Source organism: Sapajus apella, unplaced genomic scaffold, assembly GCF_009761245.1.
Source record: "Sapajus apella isolate SASKATOON/1434 unplaced genomic scaffold, GSC_monkey_1.0 scaffold34, whole genome shotgun sequence".
In the NCBI taxonomy this organism is placed as follows: Eukaryota; Metazoa; Chordata; class Mammalia; order Primates; family Cebidae; genus Sapajus; species Sapajus apella.
Genome location: NW_022436974.1, coordinates 23,450,360 through 23,475,171, shown reverse-complemented (window position 1 = coordinate 23,475,171; position 24,812 = coordinate 23,450,360). Strand labels below are relative to the sequence as shown.

General features: G+C 40.9%; 1 protein-coding gene across 1 annotated transcript in view; it reads left to right on the top strand.

The window, feature by feature from the left end:
* Positions 1-24,812, top strand: part of AAMDC (adipogenesis associated Mth938 domain containing) — a 49,112-nt gene that overhangs the window by 12,050 nt on the left and 12,250 nt on the right. Inside the window, exon 2 of the mRNA XM_032295926.1 lies at positions 10,182-10,331. Within this exon, the coding sequence (XP_032151817.1) occupies positions 10,200-10,331 (132 nt within the window). The 5' untranslated portion in view covers positions 10,182-10,199. The remainder of the gene's footprint in view (positions 1-10,181; positions 10,332-24,812) is intronic.

Here is a 24,812-nt window from a genome sequence, read left to right as displayed (position 1 = left end):
GACCAATATTGTGGAAGACACTTTTTCCACAGATCACCGGAGGGATGGTTTAAAGATTATTCAAGTGCATTAAACTTATTGTGTACTTTATTACACACACACATATATATATATATATATATATATATATATATATATATATATATATTTTGAGATAGGGTCTCCGTCTGTTGCCCACGCTGGAGTGGAATGGCAGATCTCGGCTAACTGCAACCTGGACCTCCAGAATTCAAGCAATTGTCCTGGCTGACCCTCCTGAGTCACTGAGACTGCAGGCATGTGCCACCACGCCTGGCTAATGTCTGTATTTGTAGTAGAGATGGGGTTCTGCCATGTTGGACAGGCTGTTTAATTTTTATTATTATACATTGCAGTATATAATGAAATAATTATACAGCTCCCCAAAATGTAGAATCAGTGGGAGCCCTGAGCTTGTTTTCCTGCAATAGACGGTTCCATCTGGGAGTGATGGGAGACAGTGACAGATCATCAGGCATTAGATTCTCATAAGGGACCATACAACCTAAATCCCTCACATGTGCAGTTCACAATAGGGTTCGTGCTCCTATAATATGGTAATCTAATGCCACTGCTGATATGTCAGGAGACAGAGCTCAGGCAGTAATGTGAGCCATGAGGAGTGGATGTACATACAGATGAAGTTTCACTCACTCGCCTGCTGCTCACCTCCTGCTGTGCAGCCCAGTTCCTAACAGGTCACGGACTGGTACTGGGCCTATACCCAGGGGTTGGGGACTCCTGCTCTATAAGTCTTCTCAGAGTTAATCACTCTTCCCACTAATTTCCTCTTGTACTTTGTTTGTACCTATTAGATTCTTTATCAATACTTAACATTTAAATTATCTACTCACCCTGGACTTATCACAATCTAATTTGTATTACAGTTAATTGTATATTAATATTTATCTATCATTCCTTCTAGATTTTGACCTTTTTTCTTGAAGTCATGAAATGATTCCATTTATCTTTGAGTAATTCTACCTTCCTAATTATTTATACTGGCAGCTCGTAGCACAAAGAGTTATATATGTTAGAAGCTTAAAGATGTTTCTGGAATAGAAATAAGTTGAAAAGGGAACTGAAAGCAAATTCAAACTGTAGATGAAGAAAACTGCTTTTGAAACTAGTTACTACCATATATTAAGTAAAGTTGTCAACAACAGAAAGAGTTTTCCATTATATATGTGTTTTTTATGGTGCTTTAAAAGCTTATAATCCTAGACCTAGTCATGCAGATTTATATATACTCCATACACAAACCAAGATTATAAATACTAACTCAATGAATAAAATGCAAATTACATATCAACAAATACAAATGACGGACAGATTCACTTAATGGTGGTTAAGGAAGGAATGGTTTCATTCCCAACAATGAACTAAAACTTTAGGTGGTTTTGAAGAAATTAGAAGATACAAAGTTCCGACTGAAGTAAATATATAATGAAGACCAGGGAATCTCTTAATTATGATTTTATTATCAAACTGAGAAGGGCATGAGGAAGCCATTACATCTTTTGTGATGAATTTCATGAAGAAAATTGATTTTTTTTTTTTAAGACCAAGTGGCACGATCTCGGCTCACTGCAATGTCATCCTCCCAGGTTAAAGCGATTCTTCTGCCTCAGCCTCCTGAGTAGCTGGGATTACAAGTACACACCACCTCACCTGGCTAATTTTTGTATTTTTAGTAAAGACAGGTTTTCACCATGTTGGTCAGGCTGGTCTCAAACTCCTGACCTCAGGTGATCCACCCACCTTCACCTCCTAAAGTGCTGGGATTACGGACGTGAGCCACTGTGCCTGGCCAAGAAAATGGATTTTAAGGGCAATTCAAATGCCTAGGAAAAGACTGATTAAGTACTTGCAGAAGAATGTTTTTATTATCAAGGAGGTATAATGGAAAGGATATAACTTTTGACATCTGATGGCTTTAGTTTCAAATCTCACCTTTACCACTCAGAAATTGTAACATTGTTGAAATTATTTAGCCTTAGAGTATTACTTTCCTTATCTGAAAGTAAAAATTATAACATGTACCTTGCATATTTATTCTGAAAGTTGTTGATATTATTATTATTGTTATCATACAGTAGTCACAGGCTGTGAAATAAAAGATGGATTTTAAACATTAATTTCAGAGTATGAAGCTTGGCAGGTGCAGTGGCTTACGCCTGTAATCCCTACACTTTGGGAGGCCAAGGCGGGTGGATCATGAGGTCAGGAGATCAAGACCATCCTAGCCAACATGGTGAAACCATCTCTACTGAAATACAAAAAATTAGCCAGGTGTGGTGGCGTGCACCTGTAGTCCCAGCTATTTGGGAGGATGAGGCAGGAGAATCACTTGAACCCAGGAGGCAGAGGTTGTAGTGAGCTGAGATTGCACCACTGCACTCCAGCCTGGTGACAGAGCGAGACTACATTTCCCCAAAAATAAAGTAAGAAAGAAAGAAAGAAAGCTCTCAGACATCATAAAAGGATAGCAGCTGATAAACTGTTAAAAACCAATACTTGGAGAAGTTAGGTTGGCCATGCTAATGAAAGATAATGAAGGGAGATGCTAATAAATATAATAAGGAGTTTAAACACAATATTGATAATTATCCAGTCTTTAATACTGAGAGTAGAATACAGAAGTTAAAAAAAAAAGAGTCTTATCTCATGAACTAAAACAGAGTAGTCCAAAGGGTATCCATATTTTTATAAAAAGCAAAAACAAAAATCTGACTTACAAGGATAAATATTTCAGAGACTAGTACTTCCCTAATACATATTCTCCTCTTGAAATCTCTGCTTTTTAGCTGGGCACATTGCCTCTTAGGACAGATAGATCTAGCATTCTCTGCAATTGAGTGTGACCATTTGACTATATTCCGGCAAATAACATGCAAACAGACGTATTCTCTGAAACCTTTCAGGAAATTTCTTTAAGGACACCAGGCATATGCCCTTTGCCCCTCCCCACTTTATCTCTTTATTCTGCTGCTTGGAACATAGATGTAATAGCCAGAGCTACATATGAAACTATGAGAGTGAAGGCCATGTCATCAAGAACTGGGAGGCTAAAAGCAGGAAGAAGCCTCATTCCTAGACTTTGGGATAACTACTATACATGCCCTATATTGACTACCTCTGGACTTTAAACTTTGTCTTATTTAAGCCACTATGTTTTGGGGTATGTTTAACTGATATAATCATTATGGTTTATTTTCTAAATGAGACTCATCTTCCTTGTTGATACTCCCAAAAAAACAGTGACATTTTATCTCCCAGAAAGTTGTTTTCCTAATACTAAATTCTACAGTTTTCCTATGCATTTCCTCATTTAATAGTTGTTGAATCTAAAGTTGGGGCCGGGCATAGTGGCTCACACCTATAATTCTAGCACTTTGGGAGGCCGAGGCAGGTCAATTGCTTGAGATCAGATGTTGGAGACCAGCTTGGCCAACGTGGTGAAACCCTGTCTCTACCAAAAAATACAAAAATTACAAAATACAAAAATGCCGGGTGTGGTGGCATGTATCTGTAATCCCAGCTACCAAGAGGCTGAGGCACAAAAATCTCTTGAACCTGAGAGGCAGAGGTTGCAGTGAGCCAAGATCATGCCACTGCACTCCAACCTGGGCAATAGAGTGAGACTCTTCCTCAAAAAAGAGAAAAAAGAATAGTAAAGTTGGAGGAGAATAGCAAAGCGAATTGAAGAATACATGCTGTAGAGTCAGACAGACTTGGATTCAAATTCTTATTTTCTCACTTATTAGCTATATAATCTGGGACAATGTTCTTAACCACTCTCCAATCTTGATGTTGAGATAACAGATCTAAAATATCTGGTACCTAGTAGGTTCCCAGTAAAATACTCCATTTTTTCTAGTTGAATTTTAAGACCCAGTTCAAATACTATTTCCTCAAACATTTCTTTAATTTCCTACTTAGAAATTGCTGTGGACTGAATTCTGCCCTCCCTACCAACTTCATGTATTGAAGCCCTAACCCCAAATAAGACTGTAGTGGGAGATAGGGTATTGAAGGAGGTAGTTGAAATTAAATGAGGTCATGAAAGTCAGGCCCTAATCTAATAGGATGGGTGAATTTATAAGAAGAGAAAGAGATACCAGATATGCTCATGCAAGCAGAAAAAGCCATGTGAGAACACAGCAAAAGGCATCCATTTGCAAGTCAAAAAGGCCTCACTGTAAACCAACCAATCCTACTGGCACCTTGATCTTGGACTTCTAACCTCCAGAACTGTGAGAAAATAAATTTCTATTGTTTAAGACACCTCAGTCTGTGGTATTTTGTAATGGAAGCCCTATCAGACTAATAAAGAAATCCTTAAAACATCTCTCCTTATATCACTTTTTAAAAGTTGCTTTGGTTTTTTTTTTTTTTTTTTTTTTTTTTTTTTTTTTGAGACGGAGTTTCACGCATGTTACCCAGGCTGGAGTGCAATGGCGCGATCTCGGCTCACCGCAACCTCCGCCCCCTGGGTTCAGGCAATTCTCCTGCCTCAGCTTCCTGAGTAGCTGGGATTACAGGCACGCACCACCATGCCCAGCTAATTTTTTGTATTTTTAATAGAGACGGGGTTTCACCATGTTGACCAGGATGGTCTCGATCTCTTGACCTCGTGATCCACCCGCCTCGGCCTCCCAAAGTGCTGGGATTACAGGCTTGAGCCACCGCGCCTGGCCGAAAAGTTGCTTTGGTTTTTTTAAGAAGTTACCTCGGCCGGATGCAGTGGCTCGTGCCTGTAATCCCAGCACTTTGGGAGGCTGAAGCAGGCAGATCATGAGGTCAAGAGATCAAGACCATCCTTGCCAACATGGTGAAACCCTGTCTCTACTAAAATACAAAACATTAGCTGGGCACAGTGGTGTGCACCTATAGTCCCAGCTACTCAGGAGGCTGGGGCAGGGGAATCCTTGAACACCTGTGATGTGGAGACTGCAGTGAGTGGAAATCGCACCACTGCACTCCAGCCTGGTAAAAGAGCGAGACTCTGTCTCAAAAAAAAAAAAAAGTTACCTTGTAATTATATGTATATGTCTTCTCTACTGTAGTATTAGATCCTCAAAAACAGGAATCTTGTTTTATGAATCTTCCTTCCATAGTACCCAAAACAATATATTGAACTTCTGTGTTATTTTATTGTGTTTTTGTTTTTGTTTTTGTTTTTTGAGACAGAGTCTCACACTACACTAAGGTACAGTGGTGCAATCTCAGTTCACTGCTACCTCCACCTCCTAGGTTCAAGCAATTCTCCTACCTCAGCCTCCCAGGTAGATGGGACTACTGGTGTGCACCATTATGCCCAGCTAATTTTTGTATTTTTAGTAGAGACAGGGTTTCACCATGTTAGCCAGGCTGGTCTTGAACTCCTGACCTCAAGTGATCCACCTGTCTTGGCCTCCCAAAGTGCTGGGATTACAGGCATGAGCCATCGCACCCAGCCCTCTGCTACATATTTTTTAGATGGACATTCAGAAACTGAGGCTGGGCACAGTGGCTCATGCCTGTAATCTCAGCACTTTGGGAAGCTGAGGAGAGAAGATAGATTGCTTGAGCCCAGGATTTGGAGACCACCATGGGCAACATAGTAAGACCATGGCTCTAAAAAAAAAAAAAAAAAGTTTACAAAATTAGCTGGATGTGGTGGCACACACCTCTAGTTCCAGCTAGGAACCAGCCTGAGATTGGAAGATATCACTTGAGCCCAGGAGTTTGAGATTGCAGTGAGCTAAGATCACTCTACTGCACTCCAGCCTGGATGAAAGAATGAGACCCTGTCTCTTTAATATTAATAAGCTGAACTTGCAAAAATTGGTTATTATTAATGTTAATCAGAAGTAAGACTTCTAATCCTCTTTATTTGCAGATTATATATGGTTAAGGAGATACATATAGGTGCCAAATTGAAAAGATATGGACTGTGACTGTTTTGTGTGTCAATGTGATAAGGTTATAGTATCCAGTTATTCAACCAAATACTAATCTAAGTGTTGCTGTGAACATATCTTGTAGATATGGTTAACATCTACAGTCAGTAGACTAGTGTATATATGAGATTATCCTTGATATTCTGAGTGGCCTCTTCTAATCAGTTTTGTCCAAGCAAAACTGATGTTTACTTGAAGAAGAAGAAATACTCTTGCCCAAGAGTTAGCAGCTTACCAGTATTATCTACACATTTCAGACTTGACAGCCTCCAAAATTTTCTGAGCCACTTTTCTGAAAAAAAGTCTCTTAATCATCTGCTTCTGTTTCTCTGGCTAACTCTGACTGATTCAAGCACCTTTTACTTACTGTGCTTACCAGTGCTAGAATTTCTATTTTATTCTTTTTTGAAATGTTTCCTTATTGATAGTCTATATTTATTGAGTCATTGTTACCATATTTTTCTTTATTTCTTTGTGCATTATTTCCCTTATAGTACTTTCTTGGAAGTCTTTGCTAAATGTAAGACTTTTGGGAATACTCAATTACTCAGATACAGTTTCTTTTTAAACTAATTAATTAACTTTTGGAGACAAGGTCTTGCTCAGTCACCCAGGCTGAAGTATAGTGGCATGATCATTACTCACTGCAGCCTCATACTCCTGGGCTCAAGTGATCCTCCTGCCTCAGCCTCCTGTGTAGCCAGCACTATAGGTGTAAGGCACCACATCTGGCCTTTTTTTTTTTTTTTTTTTTCCTGAGACGGAGTCTTGCTGTGTCGCCAGGCTGGAGCACAGTGGCACAGTCCCGGTTCACTGCAGTGTCTGCCTCCCGGGTTCAAGTGATCCCTCTGCCTCAGCCTCCCAAGTAGCTGGGACTACAGGTGCGTGCCACCACGCCCGGCTAATTTTTGTATTTTTAGTAGAGACAGGGTTTCACCATGTTGGCCAGGATGGTCTCAACCTCTTGACCTCGTGATCCACCCGCCTTGGCCTCCCAAAGTGCTGGGATTACAGGAGTGAGCCACCACACCCAGCCGCTTTTTTTTTTTTTTTTTTTTTTAAGAAACCAGGTCCCCCAATAGGAATGCTTTTACACTATTGGTGGGAATGCAAATAAGTTCAGCCTTTGTGGAAGACAGAGGAATCAATTCCTCAAAGACCTAGAACCAGAAATACCATTTGACCCAGCAATCTAATTACTGGGTATATACCCAGAGGAATATAAATCATTCTGTTATAAAGATAAATGCACGCATATGTTCATTGTGGCACTGTTTACAATGGCAAAGACATGGAGTCAACCCAAATGCCCATCAGTGATAGACTGGATAAAGAAAACGTAGTATATGTACATCATGGTATACTATGCAGCTATAAAAGGGAAGGAGATCATGTTCTTTGCAGGGACACGGATGGAGCTGGAAGCCATTATCTTTAGCAGACTAACATAGGGACAGAAAACTAAACATCACATGTTCTCATTTATAAGTGGGAGCTGAAAAATGAGAACACATGGATACAAGGAGGGGAACAACATACACTGGGGCTTGCAGGTGGGGGTCCGGGGGAGTGAGAGCATCAGGATAGTTAGCTAATGCATGTGGGGCTTAATACCTAGATGATGGGTTGACAGGTGCAGCAAACCATGATGGCACATGTGTACCTGTGAACAAACCTGCATGTCTTACACATGTATTCTGGAACTTAAAAAAAGATGTTACATACATGTAACAATCTTCAAGGTTTTAGCAAAAAGCAAAATAAAGACCAGGGTTGACAGTACATTATAATTTCTGTAATATTAGAGTATGGAGAGGGTGGACAATTCACACACACACACACAGCACCCAGAGATTTGAATGATTAATGCACAATATACCTTTGAAAAGAAACATGAGAACTAGGTACCTGTAACTGGTGTTCATGGGAGCAAGGAAATTTTCACTCTCTACTGTTTAGTACCTTTTGAATTTAAAGGTGTCTTTACGCAGGGTGTAGTGGCTCATGCCTGTAATCCTAGTACTTTGGGAGGCCAAGGCAGGTGGATCACCTGTGGTCAGGAGTCTGAGACCAGCCTGGCCAACACGGTGAAGCCCTGTCTCCACTAAAAATATAAAAATTAGCCAGACATGGTGGTGCACACCTGTGATCCCAGCTACTTTGGAGGCTGAGCCAGGAGAATCACTTGAATCTGGGAGGTGGAGGTTGCAGAGAGCCAAGATTGCACCACTGCACTCCAGCCTGGGCAACAGAGAGCCAGACTCCATCTCAAAAAAATAAAAATATCTTTAATGTATTTCTATTAGAAAAATAAAATTCTAATAAAATAAAATTAAAGAAACTGGGTCTCCTTATGTTGCCCAGGCTAGTCTTGAAATTCTGGCCTCAAGTGAAATTCCCAGCTTGGCCTTCTAAAGTACTGGGATCACAGACATGAGCCACCACACCCAGCCCCAGATACAATTTCAGTTTACTGAGTGTGGGTCATAGTTTTTGTTTATTTGCATGCCTTGTAATTTTTAGTTGAAAACTGACATTTTAGATAACATATTGTAGGAAAGTCTGGAGGGCATGCAGCCTAGGGCAACAACTTTTCCCCCTGAAAGTTGTTCTGTGTGTGTGTGTGTGTTTAGCCATTTGCCCATACTAAATGTTTTAGTCCATTTTGTGCTCCTGTAACAGAATACCTGAAACTGGGTAATTTATAATGAAAATAAATTTGTTTCTCACAGTTTTGGAGGCTAGGAAGTCCAAGACCAATTGGCTGGCATCTGATAAGGGCCTTCTTGCTCCATCATCCTATGACAGAAGTCATCACATGGTGGAAGGGCAAAGGGGGCAAGAGAAAGATAGAAGGGGGCCATACTTGTCCTTTTATAATAAACCTACTACTCCTGCAATAACAGCATAATCCATTCATGAGCGTGGAAACCTCATGGCCCAGTCAGCTCTTAAAGATCCCACCTCTTAATGTTGTTATAATGGCAGTTAAATTTAAACATGAGGTTGGAAGGGTACAGACATTCAAACCATAGCACTAAACTAAATCTATGAATTCTCCCATGCAATGTGTGGCTACTGAAGTCTCTTTTCTGTAGGGTTTTTTCCTTTATTTTATTTTTAAATAAAACTCGGTTACCTGAGTTTCTCCTTGGTGCCTGCATAGCTTAGTGTTCAACCAAACATTAATTAAACATTTGGCTCAAACACCTTGAGCCAGTAAAACTTTCTCTTTCTATTGATGGATCACTAGGTGCACTGGGGAGTGCATTCAAAGTCCAGCTGTTGTATGTCTTCACTGGCTTTTACATTCTGCAAGGCTTTCTGCAACCTTCTTGCTTATCCACTGAGCATTTGCTCAGGATCCGTCAGCCTAGAATGTTTGGGTGTCTTAGGTCTGTCTTCCAAGTAAGTCTCTGATGCATATCCTTGCAGCCTCTGCTTTAATCGGGATATGTAGAGAGCTTATAAAGCCCCCTATGGCTATGTCATCCCTGGGAAATTCCTGTTAAATCCCACCTAGTTTGCCAATCCATTGCTTGCCCCAAACAAAAGGCAACATAATGCAAGCAAAGCCACCTGCCATCCATGTTTGCTTGCCACTGAGATCACCTGTTTAAACTGATAACAGCTCCAAGTCAAGTAAGCCTCCTTTGGCCATGGCGGCAAGGCTATTGAGTTTCATGTCCTGCCCCAACCTGGTTGAACTTCACTTACAACAGAACTGGAGTGGTGGAATGGGAGTCCTTCCAGGCAAGAACAACAAAAAAATTTGCTGATCTTACTTGAAATTTAGTGATCTTCATGAATAAACATTTCTCTGATTGTGGTATCTGCCTTTAATTTTATTTCTAGAATGACAAATTATTGTTTTTGACAGTTTTTTCTAGCTTTATAGTTTCTTCTTGGGGAGAGAATGTGTCGACCTCACTCCATCATGCTGAAGTAAATCTTCATCTCTTAATTTTTTCTCTCAAAAATATCCTGAGGATTCCCTCTGGAGTCTCCAAAGTAATTATAGTATCTGGTTTCAATGGCTGGATGATTCAGGATTCCAAGAATAATAGTTACTTTTTAGACCTCCAAAGAAGAAGTGACAACCACATAAACAAAAAAACGCTTCTTAACTCATGGAGGTTTGGGGCTTACTAGCACTGTATTTTGAAACTTTCAGCCTTACTTTATAACTGATTTAGTATATTTTTCATTTAATTTCAGATTTCAGTGAAGTTCCTTATGACTTCCCCTGAAATTGCTTCCTTATCATGGGGGCAAATGAAAGTACAAGGCTCTAATACAACCTATAAGGACTGCAAAGTATGGCCAGGGGGCAGTCGGACTTGGGATTGGAGAGAAACAGGAACTGAGGTAAGATATTAGTCTTCGTTTGGAGGCCAAGGCGGGTGGATCACCTGAGGTCGAGAGTTCAAGACCAGCCTGACCAACATGGTGAAACCCCGTCTTAAAAAAATAAATAAAAAAAAAAAAAAAAGATATTAGTCTTTGGTTGACACTACATGAAGCTGACCAAGTGATTTCCAACCTCCTAAGGCGTAATGACTAAGTGAAAAGTAACTATTTATCTTGTCTCTTTTTGAGATATAATTAATATACCATTGAATTCACCCTTTTAAAGCATGCAATTCAGTGGACTTCTTATATTCATAAACTTGTACAACAGTTACCACTGTTAGTTCCAGAATATATTTATCACCTCAAAAAGAAACCCCATAACCACTACCAGTCAATGTCCAATCACCACCCCTCAAACCCCTAGCAATGATTAATCTACTTTCTGTTGCTATAGATATGCCTATTCTGGATGTTTTCTATAAATGGCATCATTCAGATATCTTAGGAGTGTTCCTAGGAGTAGATTTCTGGGTTATATAGTGTTTAACCTTTTGAGGTAACTGCCAGACTATCTTCCAAAGCACCTGCATCATTTTTACATTTCCACTAGGAATATGACAGCTCCAGTTTTTCCACATTCCTGCTCAACACATTGTTCTTTTCATTGTTTTGTTTTTATTAGAACCATCCTATTAGGTGTGAAGTGTTGTTCTCATTGTGGTTTTGATTTGCATTTCCCTGCATTTCCTCCAGTATTCTCAGGGTGCCATGCCCAAGGTAGAGCCTCCTTTCCATGAGCGTAGGTTGGGCAAAACAAGTGAGTCTCTACCTTTTGACCCCATTCACCTGGGATGTAGCCTCAACAATAGAAAGATGGGGGCAGGATGAAAGGTACTAAAGTCCCGCTCCTCCTGGGAAGGAAGCCTTCCAGCTAGATACTGAGGGGAGAAAGAGTCTTGTGTTCTTGGCCTCAGAAGTTTTGGAGAGTAGGTCTCTGCCTCACAATGGAGATGGGGCAGGGAGGCATCTATCTTGATGCCACTACTGTACATATGCACAGATTCTTACCTGTCTTACCAAATGTCTCAGTGAGTTCTGGCTGCTATAAAAAAATTATCATAGACTGAGTGCTTTAAACAATAAACATTTATTTCTCACACTTCTGGAGGCTGAAGGTATGAGATTAGGATGCCACCATGGTCAGGTTCTGGTCCTTGTATTAGTTTGTTTTCACACTCCTGATAAAGACATACCCAAGACTGGGGAGAAAAAGAGGTTTAATGTACTTACAGTTCCATGTCGCCGGGGAGGCCTCACAATCATGGTGAAAGGCAAGGAGGGGCAAGTTACATCTTAAATGAGAAACTTCCATTTTTAAAACCATCAGATTCAGATCTCTTTTTTCTTTTTTTTTTTTTTGAGACGGAGTTTCACTCGTTGCCTAGGCTGGAGTGCAATGGCACAATCTCAGCTCACCACAACCTCCACCTCACGGGTTCAAGTTATTCTCCTGCCTAAGCCTCCCGAGTAGCTGGGGTTACAAGTGCCCACCACCACACCTGGCTAATTTTTTGTATTTTTGGTAGAGACAGGGTTTCTCAATGTTGGTCAGGCTGGTCTCGAACTCCCGGCCTCAGGTGATCCACCTGCCTCAGCCTCCCAAAGTGCTGGGATTACAGGCATGAGTCATTGCGCCCAGCAAATCATCAGATCTCATGAGACTCATTCACTATCATGAGAGCAGTGCAGGAAAGACCCACCCCCATAATTCAATCACCTCCCACGACATGCAGGAATTCTTGGAGTTACAATTCAAGATGAGATTTGGGTGGGGACACAGCCAAACCATATCAGCCCTCTTCCAGTTTCCAGTCAACTTCTCATTGTATCCTTACATGGTGGAGAGGTAGGTAACTTTTGGGCTTTTTATAAGGGCACTAATCTCATTCATGAGGGCTCCATCCTTAGGATCCAGTTACTTCCTATAGGCCTCACCTCTAAATAATATCACATTGGGATTAGTGTTTCAATATATACATTTTAAAGGGACACACATTAAGTTTTTGCAGCAAATATTTTTTATAGTTTTTTTCTTTCTTTTTTTTTTTACAAACAGTCTCACTCTGTCATCCAGGCTGGAGTGCAGTGGTGAGATCATGGCTCACTGCAGTCTATACCACCTGGACGAAAGGGGTCTTCCTGCCTCAGCCTCCTGAGTAGCAAGGACCACAGGCATGCAACCATACTTGCTTATTTTTTTAGTTTTTATAGAGATTAGGTCTCAACACATTGCCCATGCTGGTCTTGAACTTCTGACCCCAAGAAATCCTCCCACCTTAGCCTCCCAAACTGCTGAGATTACAGGCATGAGCCACCATACCCAGCCAGATTTTCTTAAATACACGTTTATTTATTGGCTATTTGCTCTTAGGACCGTTTCCAGAGGCTTTAGAGGCTTTGTTGTTGTTTTTTTGGTGAATTCTTGGTTTGGGTTTTTCTTTGTTGTTGTTATTAATAATTTTCACATAGGAGTGGGTCAGTGGAACTCCTCATGATGTAATGATGGAAGTAGATCCTTCATTTTTGAAGAATAGTTTGTTGGATATAGATTTCTTGATCAACAGTCTTTTTCTTTCAGCACTTTCAATATGCCATCCCACCACTTTTTGGCTTCAATGGTTTCCAATGATAAATCAACCAAGAGTATTATTAGAGCTTCCTTGGACTTGATGAATTGCTTCTCTTTTATTGCTTTCAAAACATATCATAGTGGTTTAACTATGAGATGTCTAGGTATGGATATCTTTGAGTTTGTCCTACTTGGAATTTATTGAGCTTCATGAAGATGTAGATTGTTGGGTTTTTTTAAATCAAATATGGGGAATTTTAGAGCTATTATTTCTTCAAGTATTCTTTCTATTCCTATCTCCCTTTCCTTGTGACTCCCATTATGGATGTATTGGTAGGCATTAGGGTATCCTACAGGTCTCTGAGTCTCTATTCTTTGTCTTCATTTCTTTTCTTTCCTTTGCCTCAGACTGAATAATCTCAATTGACCTATTTCCAATTCTGCTGAATCTTACCTGCAATTGAGCCCCTGTAGTGACATTTTTATTTCTGCCATTATACTTTTAAACTACAGAATTTTTTTTTTTTTTTTTTTTGAGAGACAGATTCTTGCTCCGTTACCACAGCTGGAGTGCCATTGCACAATTTCGGTTCACTGCAACCTCTGCCTCCCAGGTTCCAGCAATTCTCCTGCCTCACCTCCCAAGTAGCTGGGACTGCAGGTGCACGCTATCATGCCTGGCTAATTTTTGTATTTTTAGTAGAGACAGGGTTTTACCATGTTGGCCAGGCTGGTCTTGAACTCCTGACCTCAAGTGATCTACCCATCTCAGCCTCCCAAAGTACTGGGATTATAGGCGTGAGCTATCACACCTGGCCCAGAATTTCTATTTGGTATTTTTTTTTTAAAGATGGGGTTTCACGATGATGGCCAGGCTGGTCTTGAACTCCTGACCTCAGGTGATCCACCCACCTCAGCTTCCCAAAGTGCTAGGATTACAGGCCTGAGCCACCGCGCCCGGCCTATTTGCTCTTTTTAACAATTTTTATTTCTTTATTGGTATTTTTTATTTGGTAAGATATTGTTATACTTTCTTTTTTTTTTTTTTTTTTTTTTTTTTTTGAGACGGAGTTTTTCTCTTTTTACCCAGGCTGGAGTGCAATGGCGCAATCTGGGCTCACCGCAACCTCCGCATCCTGGGTTCAGGCAATTCTCCTGCCTCAGCCTCCTGAGTAGCTGGGATTACAGGCATGTGCCACCATGCCCAGCTGATTTTTTGTATTTTTAGTAGAGACGGGGTTTCACCATGTTGACCAGGATGGTCTCGATCTCTTGACCTCGTGATCCACCCACCTCGGCCTCCCAAAGTACTGGGATTACAGGCGTGAGCCACCATGCCCAGCCTATACTTTCCTTTAGTTCTTTTGAACATGGTTTCCTTTAGTTCCTGTTACATATTTAAAATCACTGATTTACAGTCCTTCTCTAGTAAGTCCAATGTCTGGGCTTCCTCTAGGATAGTTTCTACTGTCTGCTTCCCCCATCCCCAAATGGACCTGCCTTTCTTTCCTTTTCTTTCTTTCTTAATGTCTGTCTTTGTTGTTTTGTTTATATTTCTCAATTTTTTTTGGTTGAATACTGGATATTTTACATAATGTAGCAACTCTGGAAATCAATTCCCCCCCATTCTGAAGATTTGTTCTTGTTATTTTTTGCTGTTATTTCTTCCTATATAGTTCTGTAAACTCTGTATTCTTTGTGGCTTCTGAGGTCTGCTCATTTACCTTAGTGATGAGCTAATGATTTGACAGAGATTTCTTTACATTGCTGGAATCAGATGTTGAGATTTACCCATGTGTCTACCAGTTGTCTTTCTTATAATTTCTTTTGTAATTTAGATCTTTTGAAGTCAATTTCTTCTTTAAAAAAAAAATCAGTATCTGGGGCAGGGCACGGTGGCTCACGCCTGTAATCCTAGCACTTTGGGGGGCTGAGGTGGGTGGATTACCTGAGGTCAGGAGTTCAAGACCAGCCTGGCCATCCTGGTGAAACCCCATCTTTAAAAAAAAAAAAAAAAAAGTCCGTATCTGACCGGGTGTGGTGGCTCATGCCTGTAATCGCAGCACGTTGGGAGGCCGAGGCGGGCAGCTCATTTGAGGCCAGGGGTTCAAGACCAGCCTGGCCAACATGGTGAAACCCGTTTCTACTAAAAATACAAAAGTTACCTGGGCGTGGTGGTACACACCTTTAATCCCAGCTACTTGGGAGGCTGATGCAGGAGAATCACTTGAATCCGGGAGAGGGAGGTTGCAGTGAGCCAGGATCACACCACTGCCCTCCAGCCTGGGCAACAGAGTGAGACTGTGTCTCAAAAAAAAGAAAAACCAAAACATCAGGCCGGATGTGGTGGCTCACACATGTAAGCCCAACACTTTGGGAGGCCAAGGCGAGCAGATCACCTGAGATCAGGAGTTTGAGACCAGCCTGACCAACATGGTGAATCTCCATCTCTACTAAAAACACAAAATTAGCCAGGCATGGTGCCACATGCCTATAAGCCCCACTACTCAGGAGACTGAGGCAAGAGAATAGGAGAATTGCTTGAACCCAGGAGGTGGAGGTTGCAGTGAGCTGAGATCAAGCCATTGCACTCCAGCTTGGGCAACAAGAGCAAAACTCCATCTCAAAAAAAAAAAATTAGAATCCTTTAAAAGTTATTTCAGTAAGGATTTCTTGGTGATCTCCCCCAGTTTTTATTTGTCTGAAAAGGTCCTTGTTTTTTAATTCTAATTTTTCCTGTTTTCTAAGTTGACAGTAGTTTTTTCAGAACTTTATTTGTAGGAATCCTAATCAGACTATGCCATTTGATATCTATCCCATAAAGGAAGATTCATACTTGCTTTTTCTCTATGTCCTATGTTACTCTCAATCTAGGATCACTTTTAATTTCTTGACTGATGGCTTCCAAAACTGAGCTGATAGTGTAAATTTGAGCCCCAAACAAATGTGTGAGCAGGTTTGTGGTTATAAATTATCAGGGGAGATACTTTTCCCCTCTAGAGTCATGACTGAGCAGAAAGCTTTCCTCATCTTTTTCATTTGCCAGAGGGTGGATTTTTGGGGTCTCAGAACGTGTGATAAAATGCAAGACTCTGAGAATGGCAATACCTCAGGGTAACTTCAATATAGTTCACCATTTTGATTTCCAACTCCCCCTTTACTTTTGGCCTCTGGGAATTTCCCTTTCCTTTCTGCAAGCTCAGCTATATATTTCAGAAGATGTTTATTTTTATGCGGCATTTTGTTTAAAGAAACTTTGTAGGTTTTATAGTCTATCACATTGTTCTCCATTGTAAACAGTTATGCCTACAAAATCAGGCCCCACATAAAAAGAGAGCCCTAACACATACTCTTTGTTCATGCCTTGGTTTTGAACTGCATGTACTCATTGATGATCCTGACACCTAGTTTGGTTGTTAGCTACCAACCTAGATCATAATGGATGGAATATACCTAGATTGGTAAAAGGAATAGAAGGGCATGGAGAGATATAGTAGGGACAGAATGAAAGAACTGAGGAATAAGAAGCCTTCAATCATGTAGCCTACTTGAACCAAATGGAAGTTAGAGAGTGGGAAGAATAGGTGGTGGTGTAGTTAACAGAGGGTCTATATATATATATGCAGAACTGAGTTTATATTGTATTCAGTTAATAAGTCATAACCACTTTAGCTAGTGTATTAGTCAGGGCTCTCCAGAAAAACAGAACTAGTGGGAGATATATATATATATATATGATTTACTATGAGGAATTGACTTGTCCATGATCTGCTGTCTGCAAGTCTGAAGTCCCAAAAATCCGAGGAGCTGATGATTTAAATCCCAGTCCAAGGCCAGAAGAAATTGAGATGAGATGTCTCAGTTAAAGTGGTGAGGCAGAGAAAAAGAGGCAAATTCTCCTTCCTTTGACTTATGTTGTTTTCAGGCCCTGAATGGATTGGATGATGCCTACCAACACTGGGGAGGGTAGTATACCGAGTCTACCAATTCAAATACTAATCTCATCCATAGACATCCTCACAGACACACAGAGAAATAATATTTAATTTGGGTACTCTGTGGTCCAGTTGAGTTGGCATATAAAACTAACCATCAAAGATACTTATGTGGGACAGTGATGTGTCTGACAAAGGTTATCCAGACTGTGAGTTAAGTTATACTGGAGCAAAACTTACATGGATTCCACACTTGAGAGATTCATTTCCCTTCAGAAATGTCTTTAGTGAGGTATAATTCTATTTTTTCCACATAAGACCATATGAGTTAATATTACCATTAACCTTATTCTTTATAGAAACTTAAGCACAGAGAAGTTATATAACTTGTGTAGGCACAGAGCTAGAAAAGTGTGAAATCAAACAGTAAGCTCAGGTCAGATTGTAACTTTCTTTCCTGTTTCTTTCTACTACATATTGTTTCCTTTTATATCTACAACACTGTCTCCCAAGCTGGAGTGCAGGGTTGTAACCACAGCTCAATCAACTTGAGTTCAAGGGATCCTCCAGCCTGCTCTCATCATTCCAACTAGCTAGAAGTAGAAGCACGTGCCACAATGCCTGGCTAATTTATTTTTATTTTTTGTAGAGACAGTCTGTCTATGTTGCTCATGCTGGTCTCAAATTCTTGGCCTGAGTGGTCCTCCTTTTTTTTTTTTTTCTTTTAAGATGAGCTCTTACTCTGTCACCCAGGCTGGAGCGCAATGTCACTATTATGGTTCACTGTAGCCTTGATCTCCTGGGCTCAAGCACTCCTCCCACCTCAACCTCCAGAGTGGCTGGGACCACAGGCAATTGCCTCCATACCTGGCTAAGTTTAATTTTTTCTAGAGATAGGGTCTCACTCTATTGCCTAGGTTGGGCCAAACTCCTGCGCTCAAGTGATCCTTTTGTCTTTGCCTCCCAAAGTGCTGATCTGTTTTTGTTTGTTTGTGTGTTTGTTTAATGATGCAGTTCCAGGTTATCCTTTCACCTTCATCTCCTGTATTTCATAACACATATCTGAAGACCTAGTTATTCCATACCAAATGCTTCTTCTCTTCCAAACCTGTCATAATCTTTCATTCCTCTGTACCTTTGCTAAAACCATTTCCTTCTGTATCTGATTAAATCTTATATATTCCTCTATTCCTGGCTTTTGCATTATCTCCTCTATGAAGCATTTTCTTAATCCTTGTAAGAATGAGCTGCTTACTCCCTTCCATTATTTCTTTAATACTCTGTGTCTCTCTTATGGTACTTAGCACAGTTCACTTGTATTATAATGAGTATCTGTTTCCCCCACTAAGTGGTAAACTCCCTAAGGTTAGCAAGAACCATGCATTTAACACAATGTCAGTAAAGCAAAACTCAATAAATGTTTGCTGAATTGAAATTTTCATTATAAATGTCATTAAACAAACTGTTTATCCTTTTTGACATTCCCTCTGAGATAGGTTAATGTTATAATTCTCTTTTATTAGTTTAAAAAAGGAGAGGCTGGGCGTGGTGGCTCATGCCTGTAATCCCAGCACTTTGGGAGGCGGAGGCGGGCAGATCACGAGGTCAGAGGAGATCACGAGGTCAGAAGATTGAGACCTTCCTGACCAACACAGTGAAACCCCATCTCTACTAAAACACAAATAAATTAGCTGGGTGTGGTGGCGTGCACCTGTAGTCCCAGCTACTCAGGGGGCTGAGGCAGGGGAATCGCTTGAACCTGGGTGGCAGCAGATGCCGTGAACCAAGATCGTGCCACTACACTACAGCCTGGGCAACAGAGCAAGTCTCCATCTCTAAAAAAAAAAAAAAAAAGGAGAGAGCAGATTTTGTAGTGATTACAGAATGGAAATGTCAAGAAAATATAAGGTCTTCAAGCAGTATCTTGAAATATAGTTAGTATAAACTCCAAAATCTTTACCTGTCATTAAAACAACTAGTATGTATCTAGTCAAATATAACTTTTCCAGAGTCACATAACTAATAATTCTTGGAACCAAAATTTGAGCATAATTTGTTCTTTCTCTAAAGCTTGTACTTTTCTTCTGTGTTATACTGTCCTTGCTCATTTCTATTCTAAGGCAATACCTATCTTATTATAGAAGCGTTTTCTATGTGAAAACCTGCATAGATCATTCATTCATGTGTCCTTTTTGTGAGACTGAAAGGGGTCAAGAATGAAGGTATAAAAAATATAAAATTAAAAGAAAGAAAAATCAATTATCAGCTGCCACCCAAAGAAAATTAAAGGAAGTATGGAAATGTTTACCCCAACTTTTTATTTTGAAAAATATTAAACCTACAAAATAGTTGTGTGAATAATATAATAAATTTCATATATCCTTTACCTAAATTCTCAAGTTGTTAACACTTTACCAGGTTTCTTTTCTCTCTACACACACATACACACCCACACACACACACACACACACACACACACAGTTCCATTATCATTTGACAGTGAATCGCAGATACGATATTTCAGTATTTCTCTCCTAAGGACATGAATATTCTCCTATATAACTACAATTCTATTATCAAAAATAAGGATATTACCATTGATACAATAATATCTAATATACAGTCTGTCTTCAGATTTCCCCAGTGTCTCAAGAATGTTCTCTAGAACTTTTGCTGATTCTCAGAGAATTGTATAGTTGACCAGGCCAGAGTTTCTGCTGCTCAGGACAGTTCTCCTTAAGGAAAGATTGATGAGCTGTTCTTAGCCCTTTCTGTTTTTGTGTTTTTATTTGCTTTTGCTTTCCTATTCACCTTCTAAACCAGGTTGTTGTGGAAGGCTGATATAGTTGGATATTTGTCCCCACTTAAATATCATGTTGAAATGTAATCCCCAATGTTGGAGGTGGGGCTTGGTGGGAGGTAATTGGGTTATGTGGGCAGTTCCCTCATGAATGGCTTAGTGCTGCCCTGGTGATAGTGAATGAGTTGTCAGGAGATCTGGTTATTTAAAAGTGTGTGGTACCTCCCCTGCCCACCTTGCTCCTGCTCTCACCATGTGACATGCCTCCTCCTACTTTACCTTCTGCCATGGCTAAAAGCTCCCTGAGGCCTCCTCAGAAGTCAAACAGATGCTGGCATAATGCTTGTACAGACTGCAGAACTGTGAGGGAGAAATCAGCCAAAACAAAGAAGCTACAGGCCCCATGCAAGTCTGAAACCCAGCAGGGCAGTAATTAAATCTAAAAACTCCAAAATAATATCCTTTGACTCCATGTCTCACATCCAGGTAACACTGATGCAAGGGGTGGGCTCCAAAGGCTTTGGGCAGTTCTGCCCCTGTGGCTATGCAGGGTACAACCCCTGTGGTTGCTTTCACGGGCTGGTATTGACTGCCTGTGGCTTTTCCAGGTGCATGTTGCAAGCCATTGGTGGATCTACCATTCTCATGTCTGGAAGGTGGTAGCCCTCTTCTCACACGTCTACTAACCAGTGTCCCAGTGGGGACTCTGTGTAGGGGCTCCAACCCCACATTTCCCCTCCATAGTGCCATTGTAGAGGTTTTCCATGAGGGCTTTGCCCATACCCCCAGCAGACTTCTGTCTGGACATCAGGCATTTCCGTACATCCTCTGCAATCTAGGTAGAGGCTCCCAAACCTCACCTGTCACACTCTGTGCACCCACAGGCTTACTACCACATGGAAGCCACTAATGCGTGTGGCTTGCACCCTCTGAAGCATCAGCCTGAGCTGTACCTTGGCCCTTTTATACGTGGCTAGAGCTGAAGTGGCCATAATGCAGGGCACCATGTCCCAAGGCTGCACAGAGCATTGAGGCCTTGTACCTGTCCCACAGAATCATTATTTCCTCCAAGGACTGGAGGCCTGTGATGGGATGAGCTGCTGTGAAAGTCTCTGAAATGCCTTCCAGGCATTTCCCCCATTATCTTTACTATAAATATTTGGCTCCTCTTTACATATGCAAATTTCTGCAGCTGGTTTGAATGCCTCCCCTGAAAATGTTTTTTTCTTTTCTATTATACCACATGACCAGGCTGCAAATTTTTCAAACCTTTACACTCTGCTTCCCTTTTAAATCTGGCCGGGTGTGGTGGCTCATGCGTGTAATCCAAGCACTTTGGAGGCCAAGGCAGGCAGATCATGTGAGGTCAGAAGTTCAAGACCAGCCTGACCAACATGGTGAAACCCCATCTTAAAAAAAAAAAAAAAGTAATTTCCAGTTTTATGTCATGTTTTTGCTCAAGAATGAGCATCAGCTGCTAGAAGCAGCCAGACCACACTTTGAGTGTTTTGCTGCTTAGAAATTTCTACCAGCCAGGTACAGTGGCTCATCCCTGTAATCTGAGCACATTGGGAGGCAGTAGGCTGAGGTGAGCAGATTGCTTAAGATCAGGAGTTCAAGACAAGTCTGGGCAACATGGCAAAACCTGTCTCTACCAAAAATACAAAAAATTAGCCAGATATGGCAGTGTGCCCCTGTAGTCCCAGCTACATGGGAGGCTGAGGTAGGGAGATTTCTTGAGCACAGGAGGCAGAGGTTGCAGTGAGCTGAGATTGCCCCACTGTACTCCAGCCTGGGTGACAGAGTAACACCTTGTCTCAAAAAAAGAAAGAAAGAAAAGAAACATCTTCCACCAGATACCCTAAATCATCACTTTCAAGCTCAAAGTTCCACAGATCTCTAGGGCAGGGACACAATGCCTCCAGTCTGTTTGCTAAAGCATAGCACAAGTAACCTTTATCTGATTCCCAGTAAGTTCCTCATCTCCATCTGAGACCATCCCAGCCTGGACTTCAGTGTCCATATCACAGTCAGCATTTTGGTCACAAGCATTCAACAAGTCTCTAGGAATTTCCAGACTTCCTTCATCTTTCTGTCTTCTTTTGAGCCCTTCAAACTGTTCCAACCTCTGCCCATTACCTAGTTCCAAAGCTGATTCCACATTTTCAGGTATCTTTATAGCAATGCCCCCTTCCTGATACCAATTTTCCTTATTAGTCTTTTCTCAGATTGCTTTAAAGAGCTACCTAAGACTGGTTAGTTTCTAAAGAAAAGAGTTTTAATTGGCTCACAGTTCCACAGGCTGTACAGGAAGCATAGCTGGGGAGGCCTCAGGAAACTTACTATCGTGGCAGAAGGTACAGAGGAAGCTAGGGAAAGAAAGTAAGTGCAGGGTACCACACACTTTCAAACAACCCAATCTCACTCACTATCATGAAAATAGCAAGGGGGATACTGGCCCTATGATCCAGTCACCTCCCACCAGGCCACTTCTCCAACATTGGGGATTACAATTCAACATGAGATTTTGGCAGGGACACAAATCCAAACCATGTCAGTATTACATATTTCTTTCTTAAGTCAAAGTTGAAAACAGCCTACAAGGTGGAAGCTCCTAAGACTGAAAGGACAGACTGGTGATTTCTCAGAGCCTGTTGGAATCCTTCATTTAACCTCAAATATTCTAGTATTCAAAAATGAATTTGGATGTGTAGCATCATTAATTCACTATGAAGTAATATAATATAATGTATTATAATCATTCAACATTAAAAAATAGTAGGGTTTGTCTACTGGCATTATCTTTAAGGTAAATCAACTGTTTCTGCCTTCAAGAAGCTCTATAGGGGAATTAAGCAAAACAATAATTGTAATAAGTGCTACAGTAGATGAACCAAGAGAGGTATAATGGTAATAGAGAGGAAGGAATACCTAAGACTGCCTAGATGACTTAGAGGGATTCTTCACAGAAAGTGGGATCTTCGACCTGATTCTTGAAGGAGATGTTTCCCAGGTAAACAAGGGTAACTAGCTTACTGGCAGGAAAAACATATGGCTAGATGTAGAAGTATAGGAAAAAATGCTGGAGTAGAATCATGGGAAGAGCTCTTCAATTTGTCACCAATATCTATAAACATTTATTTTTATAGGAAGCTCTAAAATCATGTTATTGGTTGAGGCTAGATTAACATTTGAGACTAGTCCATCCATGCCTTGGATCCTATGACTATTTTATTTTTTAATTTTACTTTTAAGTTCTAGGATACATGTGCAGAACATGCAGGTTTGTTACATACGTATACATGTGCCATGGTGGTTTGCTGCATCTATCAACCCATCATCTAGGTTTTAAGCCCCACATGCATTAGGTATTTGTTCTAATCTCTCCCTCACAGAGTCACTCAGGCTGGAGTACAGTGGTGTGATCATATTTCACTATAACCTCAAACTCCTGGGCTCAAGCGATCCTGCTGTGTCAGCCTCCTGAACAGTTGAGAATACAGTTGTGTGCCACCATGCCTGGCTTTTTTTAATATATATATATGCACAGACACACATATATATAATATACCTATATATATATAATACACACACATATATACATATATGTATAGTACACACATACATGTATAACATGCACACATATACATGTATTATATACACATATGTACATATATATGTACATATAATATATATATATATTTTTTTTTATGAGACAAAGTCTTGCTCTGTCACCCAGGCTAGAGTACAGTTGCACGATCTTGGCTCACTGCAACCTCCGCCTCCTGGGTTTAGGCAATTCTTCTGCCTCAGCCTCATGAGTAGCTGGGATTATAGGCGTGTGCCACTATGCCCCGCTAATTTTTATCATTTCCATAGAGACAGGGTTTCGCCATGTTGGCCAGGATAGTCTTGAACTACTGGCCTCAAGCGATCCACCCACCTTGGCCTCTCAAAGCACTGGGAGTACAGGTGTGAGCCTCTCTGCCTACCCCTATAATTCTTATTATTGCAGCTAATATGGTGGACTTGAATCTTACTAAAGGATTAAAGTCAGCAGTTATGATAAAATTTGTGTATAGCCCAAATCCTTTAAGATGATCCTTTTTTTTTTTTTGAGATGGAGTCTCACTCTTGTCGTCCAGGCTAGAGTTCAGTGGTGTGGTCTCAGCTCACTGCAACCTCCACCTCCTGGGTTCAAGCAATTCTCCTGCCTCAGCCTCCCAAGTAGCTGGGATTACAGATACCCACCACCACAACTGGCTAATTTTTGTGTTTTTAGAAACGGGTTTCACCATGTTAGCCAAGCTGGTCTTGAACTCCTGACTTCAGGTGATCTGCCTGCCTTGGCCTCCCAAAGTACTTGGATGACAGGTGTGAGCCACTGCGCCCAGCCAAGATGATCCCTTTAATGTTAAAACATAATGGTTATTCTTGGGCCAGGCACGGTGGCTCATGCCTGTCATCCCAGCACTTTGGAAGTCTAAGGCTGGAGGGCAGTGAACTCCAGTGAGTGAACTGCCCTCCAGCCTCAGTGACAGAGCAAGACCCTGTCTCAAAAACAGAAAAGAATGACTCAATTACTCTATTACCATAGTTCTTAATTTTTCCTTCTTTGGACACATATAGTTGAATTCCCATAAGGTAAAGGCCCCTATAATATGGCTCCCTTGCATATATTTTGCAAATTAGACATAATGTCTAGTGTGGTTGACTCCCCAACATTGATTCTACTGTACATGATTTGCCTAACTAGTCACGGTTTAGTTTAGTAATGGATTACTTTGTGTGATTACTTAGCAATGGTTTAGTAATGGATTACTTAGTGTGAAGATGAAGGTGTTGTAATAGAAATCTCAAAATTCAGTAGCATAAAGAAGATAGAAGGGTCTTTCTCTCATAAATTACTGTGGCCAGCCAAAACTAGTGGTGGGGTGGGAGAGATGTGGATAGCACACGTTCATTTAGGGACCCACGTTTTTTCCTTTTCGTTGCTCTACCATCTCCTAGAGCATTTGAATGGTAGGAACTGGTCATAGGCAGGGCAAGGCTATAACTTGAAAGGAAGGAGAAAGAGAAGAAAAGTTCATGCCAAGCCTAGCTATAGAACCATTTCTTCTGTTCACATTCCA